The sequence below is a fragment of the Galleria mellonella genome, unplaced genomic scaffold, assembly GCF_026898425.1.
Source record: "Galleria mellonella isolate WM207_F2 unplaced genomic scaffold, CSIRO_AGI_GalMel_v1 utg184, whole genome shotgun sequence".
NCBI classification, from domain to species: domain Eukaryota; kingdom Metazoa; phylum Arthropoda; class Insecta; order Lepidoptera; family Pyralidae; genus Galleria; species Galleria mellonella.
In genome coordinates, this window is record NW_026442025.1 from 11,794,073 (window position 1) to 11,815,254 (window position 21,182).

The following is a 21,182-nucleotide window of genomic DNA, read 5'->3' on the forward strand; positions in this document are numbered from 1 at the left end:
ATCTTAGTCTTCAAGAATGGCAATGATTGAGGGGTTCCAAGGACAGTATATTCTGTAATGCCTATATTTTTTTTATACAACTAAGAATGGCAAACAAGCTGACGGCCCACCTGATGGAAAGTGGTAACCGTCGCCTATAGACATGAGAAGTGCCATGCACATAACAGAGTATACTGTTTCGCCCCCCATGCGTTGCCATTCCTGAGGACTCAGGTGTTATTCCTTCGTATCCAGTAAATTCACGCCATATCCCACCCTTCAAACCGAAACACAGCCGTGCAAACACAACTGCTTCACGGTTGAAATACGAATGGATCAGAGGTACCCAAGCAATCGACTTTTGTACAAAGTCTCCATATATATATATACATTATCATCACCCCCATTACTAACAATCATCCCCCCCCAAATGAAATGATAGACGGGATATGCTAAATAATACAGCTAAAATTAAAGTTAGTTAGGAAACTTGTCCTCGTTGCTAATTATCTTTTCCTTCAAATTAATTGGATTTGTTCCTAAGAGAAAATCGCCGGAACATATGGAAAGGAAGTTTATTCCACCAGTATGAAATAAATAGTCTACGAGTTTATTTTTTATGTCTGAAAATGACAAACAAGACCTGGTTGTTGAAGTGGTAAACGTCGCTTATAAGCCTGAACAGCATATATATATATATATATATACATACATATATATATATATATATATATGTATGTATATATATATATATATATAATATATATATAATTATTTAGCATATCCCGTCTATCATTTCATTTGGGGGGAGACGGATTGTTAGTAATGGGGGTGATGATGATGATGATGATCATCATCAGCTATTATTTAATTACTATTATCCACTGCTGCACACAGGCCTCTCCCATAAGGGAGGTTTTACCAGTACTTGCCACGCTTGGCAGGCGGATTGATATAAGATTGACAGGCTTCGGTTATGTATAAAGAGGGACGTTGCTGTCCATCCATCGGCCATTAAGTTCCCGTAGTCACCTCTTGCGATACTCACGCAAGAGGTGACTATGGAAAAGGAGAAAGGAAGGAGTGATCTATTCTACGCCGGGACCACTCGACGATAATGGGGACATCAGTTCTTGTTGCTAGTAATATACCCAGTCTGGTCGATTTTTATGCGGTCTTCCCTGGAAACCACCATTAATTGCTGGTTAATCATGTCGTCTGATTGAGTGCCTCCTCGCCAGTTTATACCGAATACCTAGGCGAGATTTATTTATTTATTCATTAGTACAAATATGTGTACACGGCGGACTTAATGTTAAAAGCATTCTCTCCCAGTCAAACGTAGGGAAGTGTCAGAATACACGAATGCGGTACTAGTAATTATTGATATACATACATACTAAAATTACATATATAAACGAATAAATATATATGAATAACAATTATACTTACACATAAATAAAATATACTATATTATACAAGAAATTGAGAATAATAATAAGTACTTACAGCTCGTATAAAGTAAAAGAGTGAGCATGAACTTTTTTTAAACGGTTTTATTTAGCTCGACCCGTACGGTATTTATTTATTTGGGTCAAAATTAGAAATTGGAATTTAAGCACCTTCCTGTTGTCAGATTGATCTGAAATTTGGTACACACATTTAATTTAGATGACAATACAATATAATAAAATCAATAACATTATAAATGTAAGATGGCCGCCGATACAAAATGGCGGATTACATATTTTTCCTTAACCCCCCCAATATGGGTATCAAATGAAAGGGCTACACTAGTAAAACACGATGATTATGTCAAAATTTCAAATTCAAGATGGACGCCGTTCCAATATGGCGGACTAGGTACATATTTTTAAACGGTTTTATTTAGCTCGACCTGTACGGTATTTATTAAACGGTTTTATTTAGCTCGACCTGTACGGTATTTATTTATTTGGGTCAAAATTAGAAATTGGAATTTAAGCACCTTCCCGTTGTCAGATTGATCTGAAATTTGGTACACACATTTAACTTAGATGACAATACAATATAATAAAATCAATAACATTATAAATCTAAGATGGCCGCCGATACAAAATGGCGGATTACATATTTTTCCTTAACTCCCGCAATATGGGTATCAAATGAAAGGGCTACACTAGTAAAACACGATAATTATGTCAAAATTTAAAATTCAAGGTGGACGCCGTTCCAATATGGCGGACTAGGTACATATTTTTCCACAACCACCACAATATGGGTATCAAATAATAGGACTACACTGCAGAATACTGTCATTATGTCAAAATTTCAAATTCAAGATGGACGCTGTTACAAAATGGCGTATTAGGTGGGGGCATGATTAGTCGTATCGAGAACAGTTGCGTCTAAGATTGTGTGACGTTAGAGGGGCAGATAAAAAAAAATAGGTAATTAGATACCTCGTTAGTAAGCGGTAGTTATACCACCCAAGTTAAGGTAATAGGTTAAAACGTGCCGAGGACTGTATGGCATTAGGGTGGATAAAAATGTAATGTCGTAAGCGCTTCCCCCTCAAGATTGGGCATTGCATCTTGTTGTATATTAAGCCTTGCCCCTTTACTGGACTGCGGGGGGGGGTCGACCGTCAAAATGCCCCTTAATCGTGGGAACAACATGGTAACAATAAACAAAAAATACCAACAAATATAAATAAGACTGGAGGATTACCATCAGTACTTGAAATATTTGTAGGTGCAAAAGTAATGTTGCGGTCCAACATTGACGTTACAAAAGGATTGGTAAATGACGCTATAGGCCACATTACAGAAATTGTTTGGCCTCAGTTCCGTCGAACCCAAATGTACGAAACAGATATATCATCAGTTTTAATTGACTTTGGCACAGACGGCATGCACGTTATTTACCCTAAAGCCATACAGTTTCCAGCAAAATTCAATTATGGTACGGCTGAAAAAAGGATGTTGCCCTTAGTTTTGTCATGAGCATTCACCGTCCATAAAATGCAGGGCAGCACCGTCGACCATGCAGTAGTATATTTGGGCTCAAAATGGTTTGAGGAAGGACAAGCATACGTGGCTCTAAGTCGAGTCAAGTCTCTGGAAGGGCTATGTATTGAGGAATTAGATTGTACTAAATTATCAGGTAAGAAACCATGTAATAATGATGCACTGAATGAATTACATAGAATGAGGAATATTCGGTAAACAATTTCACTAAATACTAAAAACAAGAAAATAAAAATCGGTAAAAAAACTTTTAAGTTAAACGGTTTTATTTTATGTGCACTGAAAACTATAAAATAAATAAATAGTTACTTACCTATCAACCTACGTAGGTGATCTCGGTCATTAATATCTCTGATGGTAGTGGTTATCATAACATGAACCATGTCAGCGGCCGAAAGGCAGTTCATGAGAGAACACTAACACCAGGGTTTGCTTGGTAGGTAAACTAAGCAGCCCACACTATAACAAGTAGGTATTTTGACCTTCTAGTTCAGAAATATTTTAGTACTAGGCAGAATAGCTTTTAGGCATATTAGACTAAAATAAAAACGTGGGGCCCATTAACTATTTCTACTATACTAAGTGTGGATTGCATCGACTTATTATAATCGTCATCATCATCATCCTAGCGGTATCAATTTATCCCGGTCGCATCCGAAACCTCATAGCTCCGGAGTCCAGGGTCCGCTGAATCGACTTACTATAATCGTAACTGGAGGTTTTGACCATCAATAACCAGCCGTTACGGCTTCACCAGCGAACGCCGAGCTCATGATCTACCAAAGTATAAGATATGCTCTGCTATAGGTATGATTTCAGAGGGGCCCCACGTTTTTATTTTAGTCTAATATGCCTAAAAGCTATTCTGCCTAGTACTAAAATATTTCTGAACTAGAAGGTCAAAATACCTACTTGTTATAGTGTGGGCTGCTTAGTTTACCTACCAAGCAAACCCTGGTGTTAGTGTTCTCTCATGAACTGCCTTTCGGCCGCTGACATGGTTCATGTTATGACAACCACTACCATCAGAGATATTAATGACCGAGATCACCTACGTAGGTTGATAGGTAAGTAACTATTTATTTATTTTGTAGTTTTCAGTGCACATAAAATAAAACCGTTTAACTTAAAAGTTTTTTTACCGATTTTTATTTTAAATTCACTCAAAATTAAAAATCATTCAAATTTATTTAGCCATTTATGCGTGATTGAGTAACAAACATCCAAACTTTTATACAAATACCTTTTTTTTTATGGGTGAAGATGGAATAGTAACCTTGCCTGCGTTATCGGTATACGCTGGCGGGAAACCAGTGAAGGGTAACAGGTGAGAATGAAGGCAGGTTAATTGGCCCATAGTGATCAATTGAACGAGAATTAACCACTATGGTTTCCAGGGGGAACCGCGTGGAGGTCGACCTGATATTATTAATAATACCTTTCCCCCGGGGGAAGGGATTGTTAGTAATGGACAGGGTAGTCCCCATTGCTATCAATATACCCTACCTGGTCGACCTCCGCGCGGTTCCCCCTGAAAACTATCGTGACTTGAATCTGTCACGATGGGCCAACTGACCTGCCTTTTCATCCTCGCCTATCATCCCTCACTGGTGCCTCACTCAGCGTATACCGATAGCGCAGGCGGGGTTACTATGACATTTTCACCCATTAAAAAAAATCCCTTTACCCCCTCTACACTAATATTAGCAAGATCTCTCTCTCTCTTCGTCCTCCTCATTACTGAAAGTCGTGTCCTTGAAAGGTGTCTGTTACCTCTCTTATGATGTTATTCCATTTCACACGGTCTTCAGCTTCTCGCAGTGCAGCTGCAATTGACAGTCCCGTAACGGCGGTTACTTGGTCCGACCATCGATTAGGCGATCGTCCGCGTGGTCTTTTTCCCTCTATCCTGCCTACAACCATTAGTTTGTCCAGATTGTCGGACTGTCGTCGAGCAACATGACCGAAGTATCCAAGAATCCTCCGATAGCAGACTGTCGAGAGCCTATCTTTTATGCGGAGTTGCGTCAGGATAGATATATTCGTGCACTTTGCTGTTGAGGGATTTCTCAGCATCCTTCGCCAGCACCACATCTCGAGAGCATCAATCTTTTTCAGCAAGATATAAGTTTCTATTATAACTTAATTACACAATACAACTGTAAGTACAGCTAAGTATTAAAACAATGAATACATTTTAAGCTTGGAAATGTTCTTAAATAGTTTGACACTTTACGAGTACTTTAAGTGTGCTAAGTGCCTTCATACGTTAACTTGGTAGTTTCCGATAAAATACATAAAACTCAACTAATATGTTGTAAATATATGAGAGAGCGTTTAATAATAATAATAATAAAAGGCTCTACTGGGACCGATCCATCATCACGGACAGGGCCGTTCTTGCGAACAAACCTGATATCGTGGTGATGGATCGGGCACTCTCGAGGGTGTTTTTGGTAGATGTCACCACACCGCACGACGAGAACCTCGTGAAAGCCGAAACCGAGAAAAAGAGAAAATATCTCGACTTGGCTCACGAGATGTCTGAAATGTGGGGGGTGACATCCACCGAAATCATTCCAATCGTTATGTCGGTGAACGGTCTTATCCCAACCAGTCTGGAACATCTCAGACGGTTGGGATTCCGAGGCGGCTCACTCCCAGGAAAGATGCAGAAAGCAGTGCTCTTAGATTCTGCCCGCATTGTACACCGGTTTCTCTCCCTGGGGCCCTGAACCCCGGCTGACTGTGCTTCTGCCGGTGGTTAGTTGCCATCTCCTCTCCTTAAGAGGGGAGATGAAAATTTTTGTAAAGTTTAAAAAATAATAATAATAGCCTTTAATAACAATCTTACAATATAGTTACAATAATTTGACACTGGTACGTGAAGTTGTCTTGCTGTACAGCTTAAGCCTCCCCTAAAGTTCGCCACTGAATGCGCTGCGCTTGTCTTTTCCGGGTGTTTTTTTTTATACAACTTAGAATGGCAAACAAGCTGACGGCCCACCTGATGGAAAGTGTTAACCGTCGCCTATAGACATGAGCAGTACCATGGACATAACAGAGTATACTGTTTCGCCCAAGATACCCCCCATGCGTTGCTATTCCTGAGGACTCAGGTGTTATTCCTCTGTACCCTGTAAATTCACGCCATTTTCAGTGTCCCGCTATTTTTTTGATATCGTCGTCCCATCTACGACGCTATCTCCCTTTTTTTCTCTTATATTGTCTCGGACACCACTCTGTAACATCCTTAGACCATTTTTCTTTATTTATTCTAACAAACGCTCTCTCTTTTAGAATAAATAAAGAGAGAGCGTTTGTTTATATAATATTTAAATACACTATCGGGAATTAAGGCGATGGACAAAATTTGCAAGTAAATAGTACCTACATCATCATCAACATGAACATATCAGCTCCTAGCTGTCCAGTATTAGGGGGAAAGGGATTGTTAGCAATGGAGTTTGGCAGCCCCATTGCTAGCAATATGCCCTATCAGGTCGACCTCCACGTGGTTCTCCATGGAAACCATCGTGAACAATTCTTGTTGAATCTGTCACGATGGGCTAACAGATCTGCTTCATATTCACCTATCATCCTTCACTGGTGCCCCGCCGGTGTATACCGACAGCGCGGGTAGGGTTACTATTTCATTATCACCCATAAAAAAAACTGTCCAGTATTGAATATAAGTCTCCCCCCTAGGGGGTTTGCCAGTAGTTGCCACACTTGGCAAGTCAATTAACAATCGCAGTCAGGGTTTGGTGATGTTTTAAGAGGGGCACTACTACTCGTCTCTCGACCATTAAAGTCTCTTAGTCGCCTCTTAAGACATCCACGGAAAAATAAAGTGCGGTCCGTTCTATGCAGGGACCACACGACTATCTCCATCTCAATAAGTACGTATACATCGAATGCCATGACGGTTGGTGAAGGCGTTAAGGTACCAATGAACAAACTCACTTTAATTATTAAAATGTTAATAAGAATCGTTGGGATATGAATAGGATATTTGTTACGTATAAATGAAAACTTTGATTAAATCCTTACTGAATCTTTATGTCGAATTTGCAACTCAATATATTTAATTCCGTATCAAATAAAATTTACAAATGTTTGCATTTAGTCCACATATAAAACATGATCATCAAAGGCAAGATATGGCATTAATAAGATACTGTCTTTAACAGTATCTTTTTCATATGACTTTAATAATATAAATTAAATTTACTCAGTAAGAACATACAAAGTATATATACATTATATATACATATACGTACATCGACCAAAAGGCAGCATTTTGAAGAGAAAACAAATTATGTGTTCCTGTTGTCAACGACCCTGGTAATAGGCACAGGATATTTCAAAACAAAATGTGAAATTTCATATGATATACAATTTCACACCTGTTACTTTCCTTCATATATATAAACTGCTATAAATAGAAGAATAAAATATTTGTATTTCATTGTTATTCAACGGTAGTGCTTACGACAAACGACTAGATTTAGTAGGAGCTGATAGCTACTAAGAAGTGTGAACGAAGAGCATACGATGCTGTTTACTAAAAAAAGAATATTAAAAAAAAATAGTTTATAATTATATTAACATAAAATATTGTATGTTGGTATATTGCATCTAAACATTTACCCATGTCATTTTATAAAGTAGCATACTAACCATAATTCATACTTTGTTATCAGTAGTAAACAAAAGCAAGTTAGATATGAGTTAATAGCGTTTAAAAATCACAATATAAAACTGTGAAATTATACATGTGAAATCACTGCACAATTTAAAAAATAATGTCACCAAATGGAGATGAATTAAAAGGAGTGATCGTTCCATGCCTACATGTAAGTCAATAATAGAGGTACCAAAGTACAAGATGAAAGTATAAGGAAATATTATGTTTATTTTCTCTATTCAATATAAGATATTATGTGTCAATATTACATCATAATATATCAAATATTCTGATTATACTTAAATAATCTGTTATTTTCTACGTATGTTATATTTGATAAATAATTTTAGCATGTATTTTTCATCGTTTATATTTATTCTAAAAATTGAGTAAATAAATAATAATTTAAATTATATATATATATATATATATATATATATATATATATATATATATATATATATATATATATATATATATATATATAGATATATATATATAAATGTTGCCAAATAAAGAATAATACTTCATCACAGGCTAATAGACTTGTAAAAAATTATTTACTTTCATTAAATTATGAGGAAACTGAGAATTTCATGAAACCCTGATCCTGACTGTGTACATATATATACGCATGTACCTAATTATGCACGAATGCACAAGCATGCACGCATGCACTCACTCACTCATACACAACATATACACACGCGCGCGTACACACATACACACATACACACACACACAACACACGCACACGCACACGCACACGCACGCACGCACACACGTACTCACCATTTTACATAGTTTTCCTTATTTATTTATTTTAGTTTTTGGTAAATAAAGTGTACTAATAAATAGGTAATCGCACTCATAGTCCCCAAGATACAGGTCTGGCCTAGTTTGGGGACTGATAGTAATGCAGATATTTCCTCAAATTGTACCTTATGCAACTGTATCTTTCTTAAAAATATATTATATATATATATATATATATATATATATATATATATATATATATATATATATATATATATATTAGTTATATTATTGTATATTACATTTATATTCATGTATGTTTATAATATCACATACAGTAGACTCACTTCCTCAATCGCGAAGGAGAGCCTCATCGACGATCCACTGTCATTGTGAAAACCACGACCACTCTGCCAAGAGTGTACGACTGAAGGGAGAGAGAGACTCACTTAATTTTTATAACGATGCGTTTTTAAAATTGCATTAATTTTGAAATTGGTGATTCTTATCATAAAAAAAAATGTATAAATACTAAGCCTACTAATATTATAAATGTGAAAGTTTGTAAATGTTATTTAGATGTTTTTTAGTACTACTGAGGTAGCAAACAAACATATGGTCCAACTTCTCGTGAGCGGTTACCGTAGTCTATGGATGCCTGCAACATCAGAGGCATTACGTGCAAACCCTGAAGACACGGGGGGGGGGGGAAGGGATTGCTAGTAATAGAGATTTGCCAGCTCCATTACTTGCAATATACCTTATCAGGTCGACCTCCACGCTGTTCCCCCTAGAAACCATCGTGATGAATTCGTGTGGGATTTAATACGATGGGCTAACTGATCTACCTTTTCATGTTCATCTACCATTTCTCACTGGTGCCCTGACGCGTATACAGTTAGCGCAGGCGGAGTTACCATTCCATTATCATCCCACAAAAAAAAAACCTTAAAAAACCTCTGTAGAATCAATTCCCAATCACGCTTAAGCGGCTGACTGAAATCGATTTAAATTTGGCACACATATAGATTATATCCTATCTTAACATTTAGGATACTTTATATGCTGATTGACGCGGGCAAAGCGATGGGAAACAGCTAGTATTGTACATATTCAGACTTTTGCACACTCCAATAATAAAATAAACATTTGAACACTCTGTATGAATAAATAAAGCGTAAGCTAACAGTTGGTTAACCGTTTTTGAAACTGTTTTTGTCGCTCGGTGCTCCAACTGGACAAGGAGTTTTTTATAATAATTATTTATTCATTTTAAACCCTGTTATTTTGATCATCGTCATCTTTATCATTACAGTCATTATCTGGCCACTGCTGAGTGTAGGCCTCGCCTTATTGAGGAGTTTTTCCAGTTGTTACATAGGTAGATTGACTAGAGCAGTTAGGCTTTGGTGATGTTTAAAGAGGGACGCTCCTTGTCGCCTCTTACGACACCCACGTTAAAGGAAGGGGTGGCCTATTCTATGCCGGGACCACATGTCCTGTGATTTATAATAGTAGTATGATATTTTTCATAATACAGTTGTTTTTAGAACACCTGAGTCCTCAGGAGTGGCAACGTATGAGTGATATCAAGGGCGAAACAGTCTGTTATGTCCATAGTACTGGTCATGTCTATAGGCGACGGTTACCACTTTCCATCAGGTGGGCCGTCAGTTTGTTTGCAATTCTAAGTTACATAAAAAATAAAGATATTCTATTGGTATGGGTTAAAATTAACCTTGCTGGTTACTCTGTTTGAGTCATAGATTACTATTTGCTCTTCTATTACAGTTAATTGTTTGATATTGTAATATTTTATGTAGATAGATAGATGCTCTGTATTGTTTCTTTCATAAGATGAAAAGAGTAAACTTAATATAAATACAAATAATTACAAGAAAATATTTTATGTTTTTATTTATTTATTTATCATATTATGTGTATGTTTATATTAGTATAATTATATGTTTATATTATATGAATATATCAAGTATTGCTTCTACCTACTTATTTCTCGGTTCGCCCATTTATTGACTGGTAGAGAACACCGTCCGGTGTTAAGTCCACCAAATGTATATAGATTTTTACTGTGGCATTAAAGTTTAAATATATAAATATAGGGGGAAAAGGGATTGTTAGTAATGGAGACTGAGAATCCCATTGCTAGCAATTTACCTAACCAGGTCGACCTCCTCGCGGTTCCTCTTGGAAACTATCATGGTTAATTCCAGATGAATTCATCATGATGATTCATTCTCATCTATCACCCTTCACTGGTGCCCCGCCAGCGTATCCCGTTAGCGTAGGCGGAGTAATCATTCCATTTTCATCCAATAAAAAAAATTATATATAAATATATACGAGTCGATATCAATTCGGTACTGATATTACCCATGCCTAATATATTGTGCAACCGACATGCTCAATAACTCGGAGGCATATATTTGCTGGACAACCTTGACATGGGGTCGGATTTGTCTGCAATCCCGTGGGATTGTAACGGGCGAAATTGCCCCACGTTATAGTGCTTTCTGTTGATTTCTCTTTTATTATTGTAGTCGTATACTAGCAGTCCGGCTGGTTGCGCTTGGTTTTTTTTGTTTTTGGAAATAAAATATATTTTATTTTTATATATATATAAAATTCTAAGTTGTATTATATATATATATATATATATATATATATATATATATATATATATATATATATATATATATATAAGACATCATTTCCCGTTTCATTATTTTAACATCAAGTTCTTATTTTGCTCGATGCGGAAATTTCGGAACTTTTTTCATGGTAGGCACACACATATTAAAGTCGAATTTTCACGCCCTTACCCTTCGATTTCGACATCATATCGTACCAGCATGGTATGGATTCTTCCTTAATACAACTTACCTTTTCTTGTATGTATAAATTTTCTCACTTTATAAATTTTTTGGTCACGTACATTTACTTGTTTTTTATATGTACTTAAGAGTGTTCATAACCTTCAAGAAAAGAGCATATTTCTTTTTAAAAGGTCGGCAGCACACCTGCAAGCCTCTGGTGTTGCGGGTGATCATGGGTGGTGGTAGTCACTTACCATCAGGTGAGCCGCATGTTCGTTTGCACCCTTTGTTATAAAAAAAAAGGTTATGAAAGTATGGCTCGTCGCCACGCAATATTTTGGCAATTTAAAAAAAAAATAACAATTTTCAATCTTTCTGACAGATTACTTAAAACGTTCTCTGCTAACAAATTAAAATACTAATCATACTATAATATTTGTCCAATATAATAATGTTTAATCGAGGACACATGTGGTCAAAACCACTTGGCTTGGAAATGAAACTGAAATTGACTGAATTCCCCTTCTGATTTATTTCTTGTAAACACACCGAGAAGTATTCTGATTGGACAATATCATATAAATGATATCTTTATAATTTACTGAGTAATTGAAATATAATCGCAGAGACACGCTTGCTTGTTCAAGCGTCGAACAGAAGAGTCCAGAATCAACGATAATCCTAGTTACATTTTTTTACTAGGTTTTTTTTATGCAACTTAGAATGGCAAACAAACTGACGGCCCATCTGATGGAAAGTGGTAACCGTTGTGTAGAAACATGAGCAGTACCATGGACATAACAGAGTATACTGTTTCGCCCATAACACCCCCATGCGTTGCCATTCCTGAGGACTCGGATGTTATTCCTCTGTACTCTGAAAATTCACTGCCATATCCCACACTTCAAACCGAGACACGAATGAACGAATATAAAAATAAGATTTAGATATTTTGAAGTATATATTACTGCATAAACAATATTGTTATCAAATTGTTGCTAAAAATTAATTTTTAATCGCATAAATGTGTTTGAAATATTTAAAAAACTAAATGTGAAGTAAGTGGAAAGTGTTTAGTGACAGATTCATATGCAACGTAGTCTTTAATTACTGTTTTAGTTTGTAAGCAGAGCCCTGTTTAAATAATAAGCCAGAAACATTGAAAATCTTTAAAATTTTGTTAAAAATTGATAGATAATTGCGACGTGACCGCACTTCCATAAGCTAAAGTTATGAACGCTTTCAACTAGCTCAACCAACAGACGTCGTTTTGTTACAAGCTATGAAATTTAAATTAGCAGCTTACAATGGACTTTATGGGGAAAAATGGGGCTTTACATTTTACTGAGTATATTCTTTTTTTTGTTTGTTCGTAATAACCTTTATTGGACTTTAACAAATATTTGAAAAAAAAAACATGTCTTTTAGTTCAATTCAATTATTCTTGAGTTTTGTGTTCATTATTATCGTCTCTGCCATTATCTGTTCACTGCTAAACATAGGTCTCCCCCTTAAACTGCCATAAGGAACTGTCCTAAGCTATCTGCATTATTATTGATTTTCATCCATAACTAATGAGTACTTACCACGATGACGACGTTATGATCATGGCCATAGCATTAAAGAAACATATGTGATTAGATTACACATAGTTCTTTATGACAGTTATTGTAGTGTTTAAACCATCAAATTTTTCTTGCGACTTTATCATCAGGAATTAAGATTATTACGATATAAGAATCCTATATATAAATCCAGTATAGGTTTTATTTATATGTCAAATAGCTTTAAATCCGTTCAGTTGTTAAATCTCAATTGAGTATAAATAAACATCTAAACATCTTTACAAACTTTTCACATTTATAATTATAGTAGGATTAAGTAAGCATAGAATGAATACATATTACAATCTAAATTCTAAACAAATCAAATGAATAATGCCAATTCGCTGTAATTTTCCAATGATATAGCTGATCATAAATAACGTTCATGATATTATAGCCCTCGGCGAATTAAATCTCTTGATGGCTATCCATTGTCACTGTCATTCCAATATTTGTAGTTCCCAAGTGAAACGATGGATACATACAATAAAACGATACCATCTTGTACATCATCTGTTTATTTTCATTTACATTAGATATTTTGCTTTTAAAGTAAATGTTGAAGCTATCTTGTCTAAGAGGTGTATATACACTTTCGTTAAAGTCACAAAGAGAGACGAAAACAAGACAAAAGGGTCAGTCTTATGTTTGGGAAGTTTGTATAATACGAATAAATGATATTTACAAAAGTTGGGAAGACACATACGCGTAAGACTTAAAAGGAATATCTAGAGACAAATAAGGTGAAAAACTAGCTGTAATATTTAATGAGAAATGCGAAATAAGTTACGGTACGTCTCACTTAAATACGAGTAGTTCACAGATTACAAAGCAATCTTCGGCATTTAACTTGAGACGCATTCTCATCTCTTTGAAGATGTCGCAACTTCAATCATCCCAACATATTAACAAGTTTCTTAAATAGTTTATTATACAATATAATGTTATATTGATAACAATCTTACTTATTATCTCACAGGATGTCACACATCGTCCGCACTTAGCACTCTAAACTATTTACAAATGAATAATCACGTCAAAATTGCATTAAATACAATAAAATTGGGAATAGTCTAATTGACTCGAAATGTCCTAGGTACCAGGTCACCTCAGGTTAGAGGCGTCTAGTACCAATGGCCTAGGCTAAAGGGAGACAAACTCTGGAGGTGGAGGTGGTAATGTTAAAACAGGTGTCTCTGACTGTTCTGCGTTTTCTGAGTTGGCGCCTGGCAATGACCAGGTAGAACTTCCAGTAGCTGTCACTCTTGGACCCATATTATCATATGCAGGTGTAGCACAACATGTTCTACTCCGCCTCGGTAGAGTAGCTCCACCACTCAATAAATCTGGATACTTTCCAGGCTCACCTCTCCCTGCCACTTGCACGGATATGAATATATTGCCATAAGGAACAGGTACTGCAAACTCCGCTGGAGGAGGCGGAAAAGTTCCAGGAGTACCTTCTATAGTTATATGAACAGGGTCGAAACCACACCCTCTAGGTTGATTATCATCAACTGATAATGATCTTTCAGTTAACTCAAAATCACAAGGCGAGGCCATATCTCCGATAGAGCGATCGCAGCTAACAACTACTGATGCATCGATAAGTCTTTTTTCTTGGTCAGTAAAGCTTCGACTCGCTGGAACAGTTCTTCTCCTTAAATGCCAACAGGCAACAGCAGCAATAAATCCAAGGCTGGCTAAAACACCTAAAGCGCCAAATACAACTCCTAAAAGCTGAGGAATACCAGGAGCAGTACGAGCAGTTGCGGTTTGGGATCTGGGCAAAACTAAACTTATAATAGCTCTCGCTTCTCCTGCGATACTTTTAGCTACACACGTCCACTCTCCAGCAGCACTAGAGGTTACATTTAAAAGAGTAATATTAACCCATCTAACACTTCCAGGTACTCTAACTTCGAAATTATCATCGTCTATACTAGTTTCTGACTCTTCCATATCGACATCAACAGTACCATTATGTACATCTACACCATCAAATAACCATGTAATTTGTGGTTTTGGAACTCCATGAACCCAGCAACCGAAAGATGTAGGTGCACCGATTTCAGCTCTAACCACTAATGTACTTGATCGCACTTCTGGCGCACAGGCCATACTGTCACTTGGTACGTTACGCCACTTATTACCTGCTTGTGTTGACGGTTCTACGCACACTAACTCTTCTGTACCCAATTTACTATCTAAAAACCAGTCCTTAAACTCACGAAGACGGCAATCACATCGCCATGGATTTCCTGACAGTGACACAGTCTTTAAAGCAGGTAATGAAAACGTGATTAAACGAAGGAATGTTAGCTGATTTCTACGTAAATCTATTGTCTCTAGTGATTTTAGATTTCTCAATGAATTTGTATGCAAAGATCTCAGTCTACAACCATCTAATAGAAGCATCCGTAAATGCGGTAATGGTGGAAATTGGTCTGCAATTAATGTAGTCAGAGGATTGTTGCTTAGTACAACTAGGCGCAGTCTTTCGTTGCCTCTAAATATATCTCTCGGTAGGTTAGACAGGTCGTTATCGGCTAAATCGACTTCGATTAAAATTCTTAACTCTAAAAATGCATCGGCATGGATCGACCTCAATTTCGTCGCTTTCAGATTCAATCTTTGCAAATTCAAAAGGCCAATATTAGCAAAAACTGCTTGGGGCAGATTTCTTAGCGGGTTGTCGTGCAGATCGAGGACTTGGATATCTGATGAGAGAGATGGTGGGCGGCGTAGGTCACTGGAGGCACACGTGGCTGTTTTCTTGCCCGAGGACCATTTGCAACGACAGGTTGCGATGTGGGCGCAGTCGAGCCAGTCGCTGGCGGTCCGTGCAGCGCACGTCGTGAATATAACAATCCAGTACCACCTGGCCCACGCCACACGCATACTCATCTCATTTCGGCTTTATGTTTACATCGGCCGACTGCCTGAAACAACAAGGGAGGACGTTAATCACTCGAGATTAGCTAAACAATGCTGAAACAGGAAATACAATGGATCTGGTTATCGTATCTGTGACCGAGTTTGATGAAGTCTGTTTTTATTAACACCGTAAATAGGTCACCTCTAGTTTTTTAACTTTAAGACGCAGTTTTTAAATCTAATCTGACTGCTTGGAAAATGCCGTAATCGTATTACTAATCGCTTTTACGAATAACTTACTCGAACCAAGTCTGTAAATTTTAGATTAAGATCAAAAGAAATTATTCATGCCCATTTCGTAAAAATAATAATGGAATTAATTAAGTTTAAAAATTAATTGCGAATATTACAATTTAAATATTTGAATAGGCAACTAAATCTTTTCAAATTTACGTAGCCTTTACCTACTTAGCGTCTATACTTACATCTACGTATTTATTTTTTCAACGTTAATCATTACTTTAAAAGTAAAAAAAAACTATTATAATTTTATTAGGTCATATATATATGAAATTTTAAATTTGATAATATTTATTTCATTCGTAATCTAAGCTTTAAGGAGAGTTGAAAGAAGAAACAATAAAAAAAAACATAATTCGCTTTATATTATAGTGCTGCATACGATGAATATTAGATTCTAAACAATAGTGAAACTAGTGCATGAAACATCATACAAAATAGGTCTTTTTATTTCAAAAAGCTTTTCAAGCGACTTAAAAAAAAGCATGATATCAATTCTGTTGTATTTTTTATGTTTATTACCTCTTAACTCTGTCAGTTCTTAACCGATTTGGAAAATTCTTTTTTTTATCTTTTATTTTTGCTTTTACTGACGTTACAATGTTTCGGGATTGTCTGATCAGCAATGAACATTATGCCAATTTTATATTCTTTTTCTTTTATATTAATACCCGCCCACTATATACTTTTTATTATAACAAATTGTGAATTGTTAATCTTTGTCGGGTGCCAACGACAAACTTCGGTTTAAAGGGTGGGATATAGCGTGAATTTACTGGGTACAGAGGAATAACACCTGAGTCCTCAGGAATGGCAACGCATGGGGGTTATCATGGGCGAAACAGTATACTCTGTTATGTCCATGGTACTGCTCATGTCTATAGGCAACGGTTACCACTTTCCATCAGGTGGGCCGTCAGCTTGTTTGCCATTCTAAGTAGTATAAAAAAAAATTATTAGCAGTGATACCTTAAATTGTTAGTAAGTAATAAATTTTCAATTATAATTTTCCTTTCCTTATGAATTTCAATGTAAATAGTAATCATTAATGTACTATTTAACGTCCATACGAAATGGAACACTATTATTATTAAAATATCATTGTATTTCGTAAGAATACAGTATATTCTAATAGAGAACATTTTACAATATACGGAAAGCCACTGTCAGTGTCAAAGGGTAAATTCATCAAGTATAATTGGGTAGTAATTAATCAGCCTCTAATTAAATTAGTGTGCTACCACAGAGCACTTCAAGGCACGGACCGAATATTGCTTCGTCCGTTTATTAAATAAAATCTCTTGGCTCTTTATTAGTTAATATAATTAGTTTTACAATCTATTTTTAGAGGTTTATTTTCACGGCGTGGTTTTTTGTATACAACATTCTAACTTGATCATTAATCTGTCTGCCTATTATTATAACGAAATTCTTCGTTTTTTTTAAACAAACTGCAATCGATATCATTATCATCATCATCACTTCTCTCATTATTATACTACATATGAAACATTTTAGCAGATAAACTGAAAACAAAAAAATTGTCACCTACGTTTTTTTTTGGAAGAAATGTTCTAGATCTCAAGTAAGGTCCAGGAAGTAGATAAAGCAATACTAATAAATTACATTTTAAAACTATAATGTGAATGACGAACAAGATGATTCCTCTATTATTATTCTCTCTATACCTCTGATGCTATCTTCACCTTTGGACATTTGCGTTCCAGGCCTTTTTTTATTGTAAATTTGGTAGACACGTTCTTCTAAGTCTAATCTGTAATTCCTTCAGTATTGTGGATGCTCATGAGCGGTGGTAATTATATAATCAAGTAAGTTGTATGCTTGTTTGCTCTTTGTATCAAGAAAGTGCATTATGTTGTAATGCAGTCAAGCTAGGATAGTGTTCTTTGGTATCGAGAATTGTTATCTTCGCTATATGTACAAAGTCTTTGACATGGTTTATGAAACGTTGACTTCTTGTGTTAACAGAAAATGAAGCAAATACTAAAAAAGACCATCAGTCCACTGCTGGACATAGGCCATTGAGCATGACCTTTAGCTCTTTACTTTGATTTATTCTATTTTTGGTTATTTCCCGCCACCTCACATATGTCGTAGCTCTATCTAATCGAAGGTTGTATAACACTTTTCATATTTTCCAAATTATTGACTCAATAATTCAATAGTTACTGCTAAAAATATTACTAATCAGTATTAAAATTTATATCTCAATTTATATGCTTATTAGATTTACGATAAAGGTAATTTCAATTATGCAAAATTGTTTACCCTAAACATGATTTATCTTCAATAAAAACAGCTTCCCATCCTATTCGTTCAACAAACAAACGTTTACAATAAATAAATCAGCCAGCTCGAAATATCTCCGACAAATTAGAGGGAAATAAATACATTTGTTCTGCAAAAACACTTCTAATAACGAATGGAAAAAAGCCATATATACATTATCATATGGTCGAACAAGAAATCAGGAGCACTCAAGTCCTGTTGATAAATATCCTCACTCGAGCCTATACACCTTCCGGTGGTCTGTCAAGATTAGAAGGATTAATGGTCCAGAATAGATATTTGTCTTGTCCGGTTCTGGATGTCCGCTCAATAGATGGATGATAATACTCTAATACAGTGACCGCCACCTACGAGTACAAAAGATTCATGGCCGGTTATTTTAGACATGATTCGTTATTTCAAATTGCAGTGCTTTTGTAATGTTGTCTATATATTTAGGACATATATAACAGTTCTCTTATTGCATAAATAAATAAGTACCATTAAAAATTATGTAGTTACATTGATAAAAGCGTTCTATACATACAGATATAAGATTTTGAATTCTATTATAAAATTATTTCTATAACGAATGAATCAAAATATTAAACAGGTTGTCTTATGGTGCCGGCATAGAATGGACCATCCCATTTGTCCCGTGGATGTCGTATGAGGCGACGAAGGTACGGGGGATGAGCAGCAGCTTCTTTCTTAAAATATCATTGAAGTCTAACCGCAGTTGCCAATGCGCCTGTCAAGTATGGCAACTATTGGCATCATCTCACTTATGGGAGACTGATATAATAGTAAAATAATTTTAAATTTAACAGATAAGAAATAACTTTAAACCGTTTACCAATAATGCAGATTTTTATAACATTTTCAATACACCTGTAGTCATAGAAATGTCTTGATTTTCAATTATAAATATTTCTATAGATACAAATAGGTTTATAGAAATAAAAACAGTTTGAAATATTACTAACAGTGATTGTCAAAATAATGAATGTAATAGTACATTACTGCAGCGGCCAGCAACTGAGGCATTGATGGACGAACGTGCAAATGTGGGCCGAGGCGCAGCCGAAGCACACGTACGTGAGTCCATCAATGCCTAGTTGTGGCCAAGGCTTGTATAGTACTTTTCTCAAACAATGTGCGGAAATCAAAATTTACTTTTAAGTTCAATGGCGAATAACGAACAATAATAATTTTGACGCGCCATAATGGTCCTTTGTTTTTTTTTTTTTCAATAAACAGTTTTCTATTTGCAAACCAGTTCGAAATTTAAATAAAACCTTTTATTAGTTACCTCCTTACTAACCACGCTTCGAAGTAAAAGGTCATTCTATTTTTAAATTACAGGACAGATATGAGTTTACATAGTAATTTATCTGGCCGCAAAACACGATAGATATGGATTTTCATACAACTTTTGCCGGCCTCTGCCCGCATGTATCTGGCCAGTACGGCAATTTTGATTTATCTCTAAGAAGATTATCAAAATAATGCTCACATTTCCAAGCATGTTTGAGAAAAATAATTAATGTTACTGGTGTAAAAGATAATGTTATTCTTATTAAATCGATTTCATTTATAAATCCAAAAAGCGCACACAATATAGCAAAATCTGAGAATACAAATCTAACAACGCTTGCAGTAATTAATCAAATGTAATATCCCGGAAAGAAATTGACATTAAACCGAACACAGCAAAAACATATAACAGTATATTCATCTGTGAAAGGACAGGGCAACATAAATCCCGGGGAGAAAGAGACAGTACATAGATATGGATACGACGGGACTTACTTATTGAAGCTTTCGTATTGCAGATACACGTTCGTACTGCAAAGCACGAAATTTCTCTTTATTTTTGCAACGCGGGAATCTTTTATCGTTTTTCGGCCCATTGTTACAGTCCTCACATCGATTTATTTCTTCACTCTCTTTTTCTAATGCAATGTAGTTTTCTCTTTTTTTTTCTGAAAATGATTTACTCTCTATAGATCGTAATAGTGGATGAATTGAAAGCAACTGTATATAATAGAATAGAAAACATTTTTATTTCTTTAAATAACCTTTTTTCAAATATGTCACTATTTAGTATAATCCAGTAGGCTCTAGTAAGGTCGGAATATTATTATCCACTGAGAAGAACTCACCAAAATACTCAGAGATTTAATGATATTACTAGAAATACATTTATTTCCACAAATCATTACAAAAAATGCCTGACTGGTTTCACTTTTTAAAATATTCTTGAAGGTTTATTTACATAATTATCAATAAGGATTCTGTTTAAATAATTTTGTACATATTTATGTACAAAATTATACAAAAAAAAAAATAGACTCCTTGTAGTTTTTCTTCGTCTCTAGATTTGAATATTTTAAAAAAAAAATCTTTGAAAAATTTAACGCATAATTTCAGAGGGGTTATTATTACTCCTAATATTATGCGGTAATTGATAGCTGACCTGTTAAATTTATTAAATAACGCACATTTTTTTTTTCTAAAAATATCGAGTTTTTAAACGATACAGAAAATAAAAAATCATAGGACTTTCGAATCTCAATCAGGAAGTTCACAAGCGGTCATCAACCGAAAAATTTATTTAGGAGGAATTTGAAATTATTTAAATAATTGATTGGATTTTCTGACCTTTCATCCGTGATTTTATCCACTTGGGGATATGATCACTGACCGGGTAAAAGTAGCTTATATCCTTATCCATCCCACACATTTAATACTCGTATTTCATAGCGATTGACTGAGTCATTATGGCTTTAAAAAGTAACAAATAAACTAATTTAACATTAATAATATGCATTAATTATGTTAA

General features: G+C 35.4%; 1 protein-coding gene across 1 annotated transcript in view; it reads right to left on the reverse strand.

Annotated features, from left to right (window-relative positions):
- Nucleotides 1–13,371: 13,371 nt before the first annotated feature.
- Nucleotides 13,372–21,182, reverse strand: part of LOC113517876 (leucine-rich repeat-containing protein 24-like) — an 85,240-nt gene continuing 77,429 nt past the window's right edge. Inside the window, exon 2 of the mRNA XM_052893758.1 lies at nucleotides 13,372–15,813. Coding sequence (XP_052749718.1) covers nucleotides 14,015–15,778 — 1,764 coding nt within the window. The 5' untranslated portion in view covers nucleotides 15,779–15,813 and the 3' untranslated portion in view covers nucleotides 13,372–14,014. The remainder of the gene's footprint in view (nucleotides 15,814–21,182) is intronic.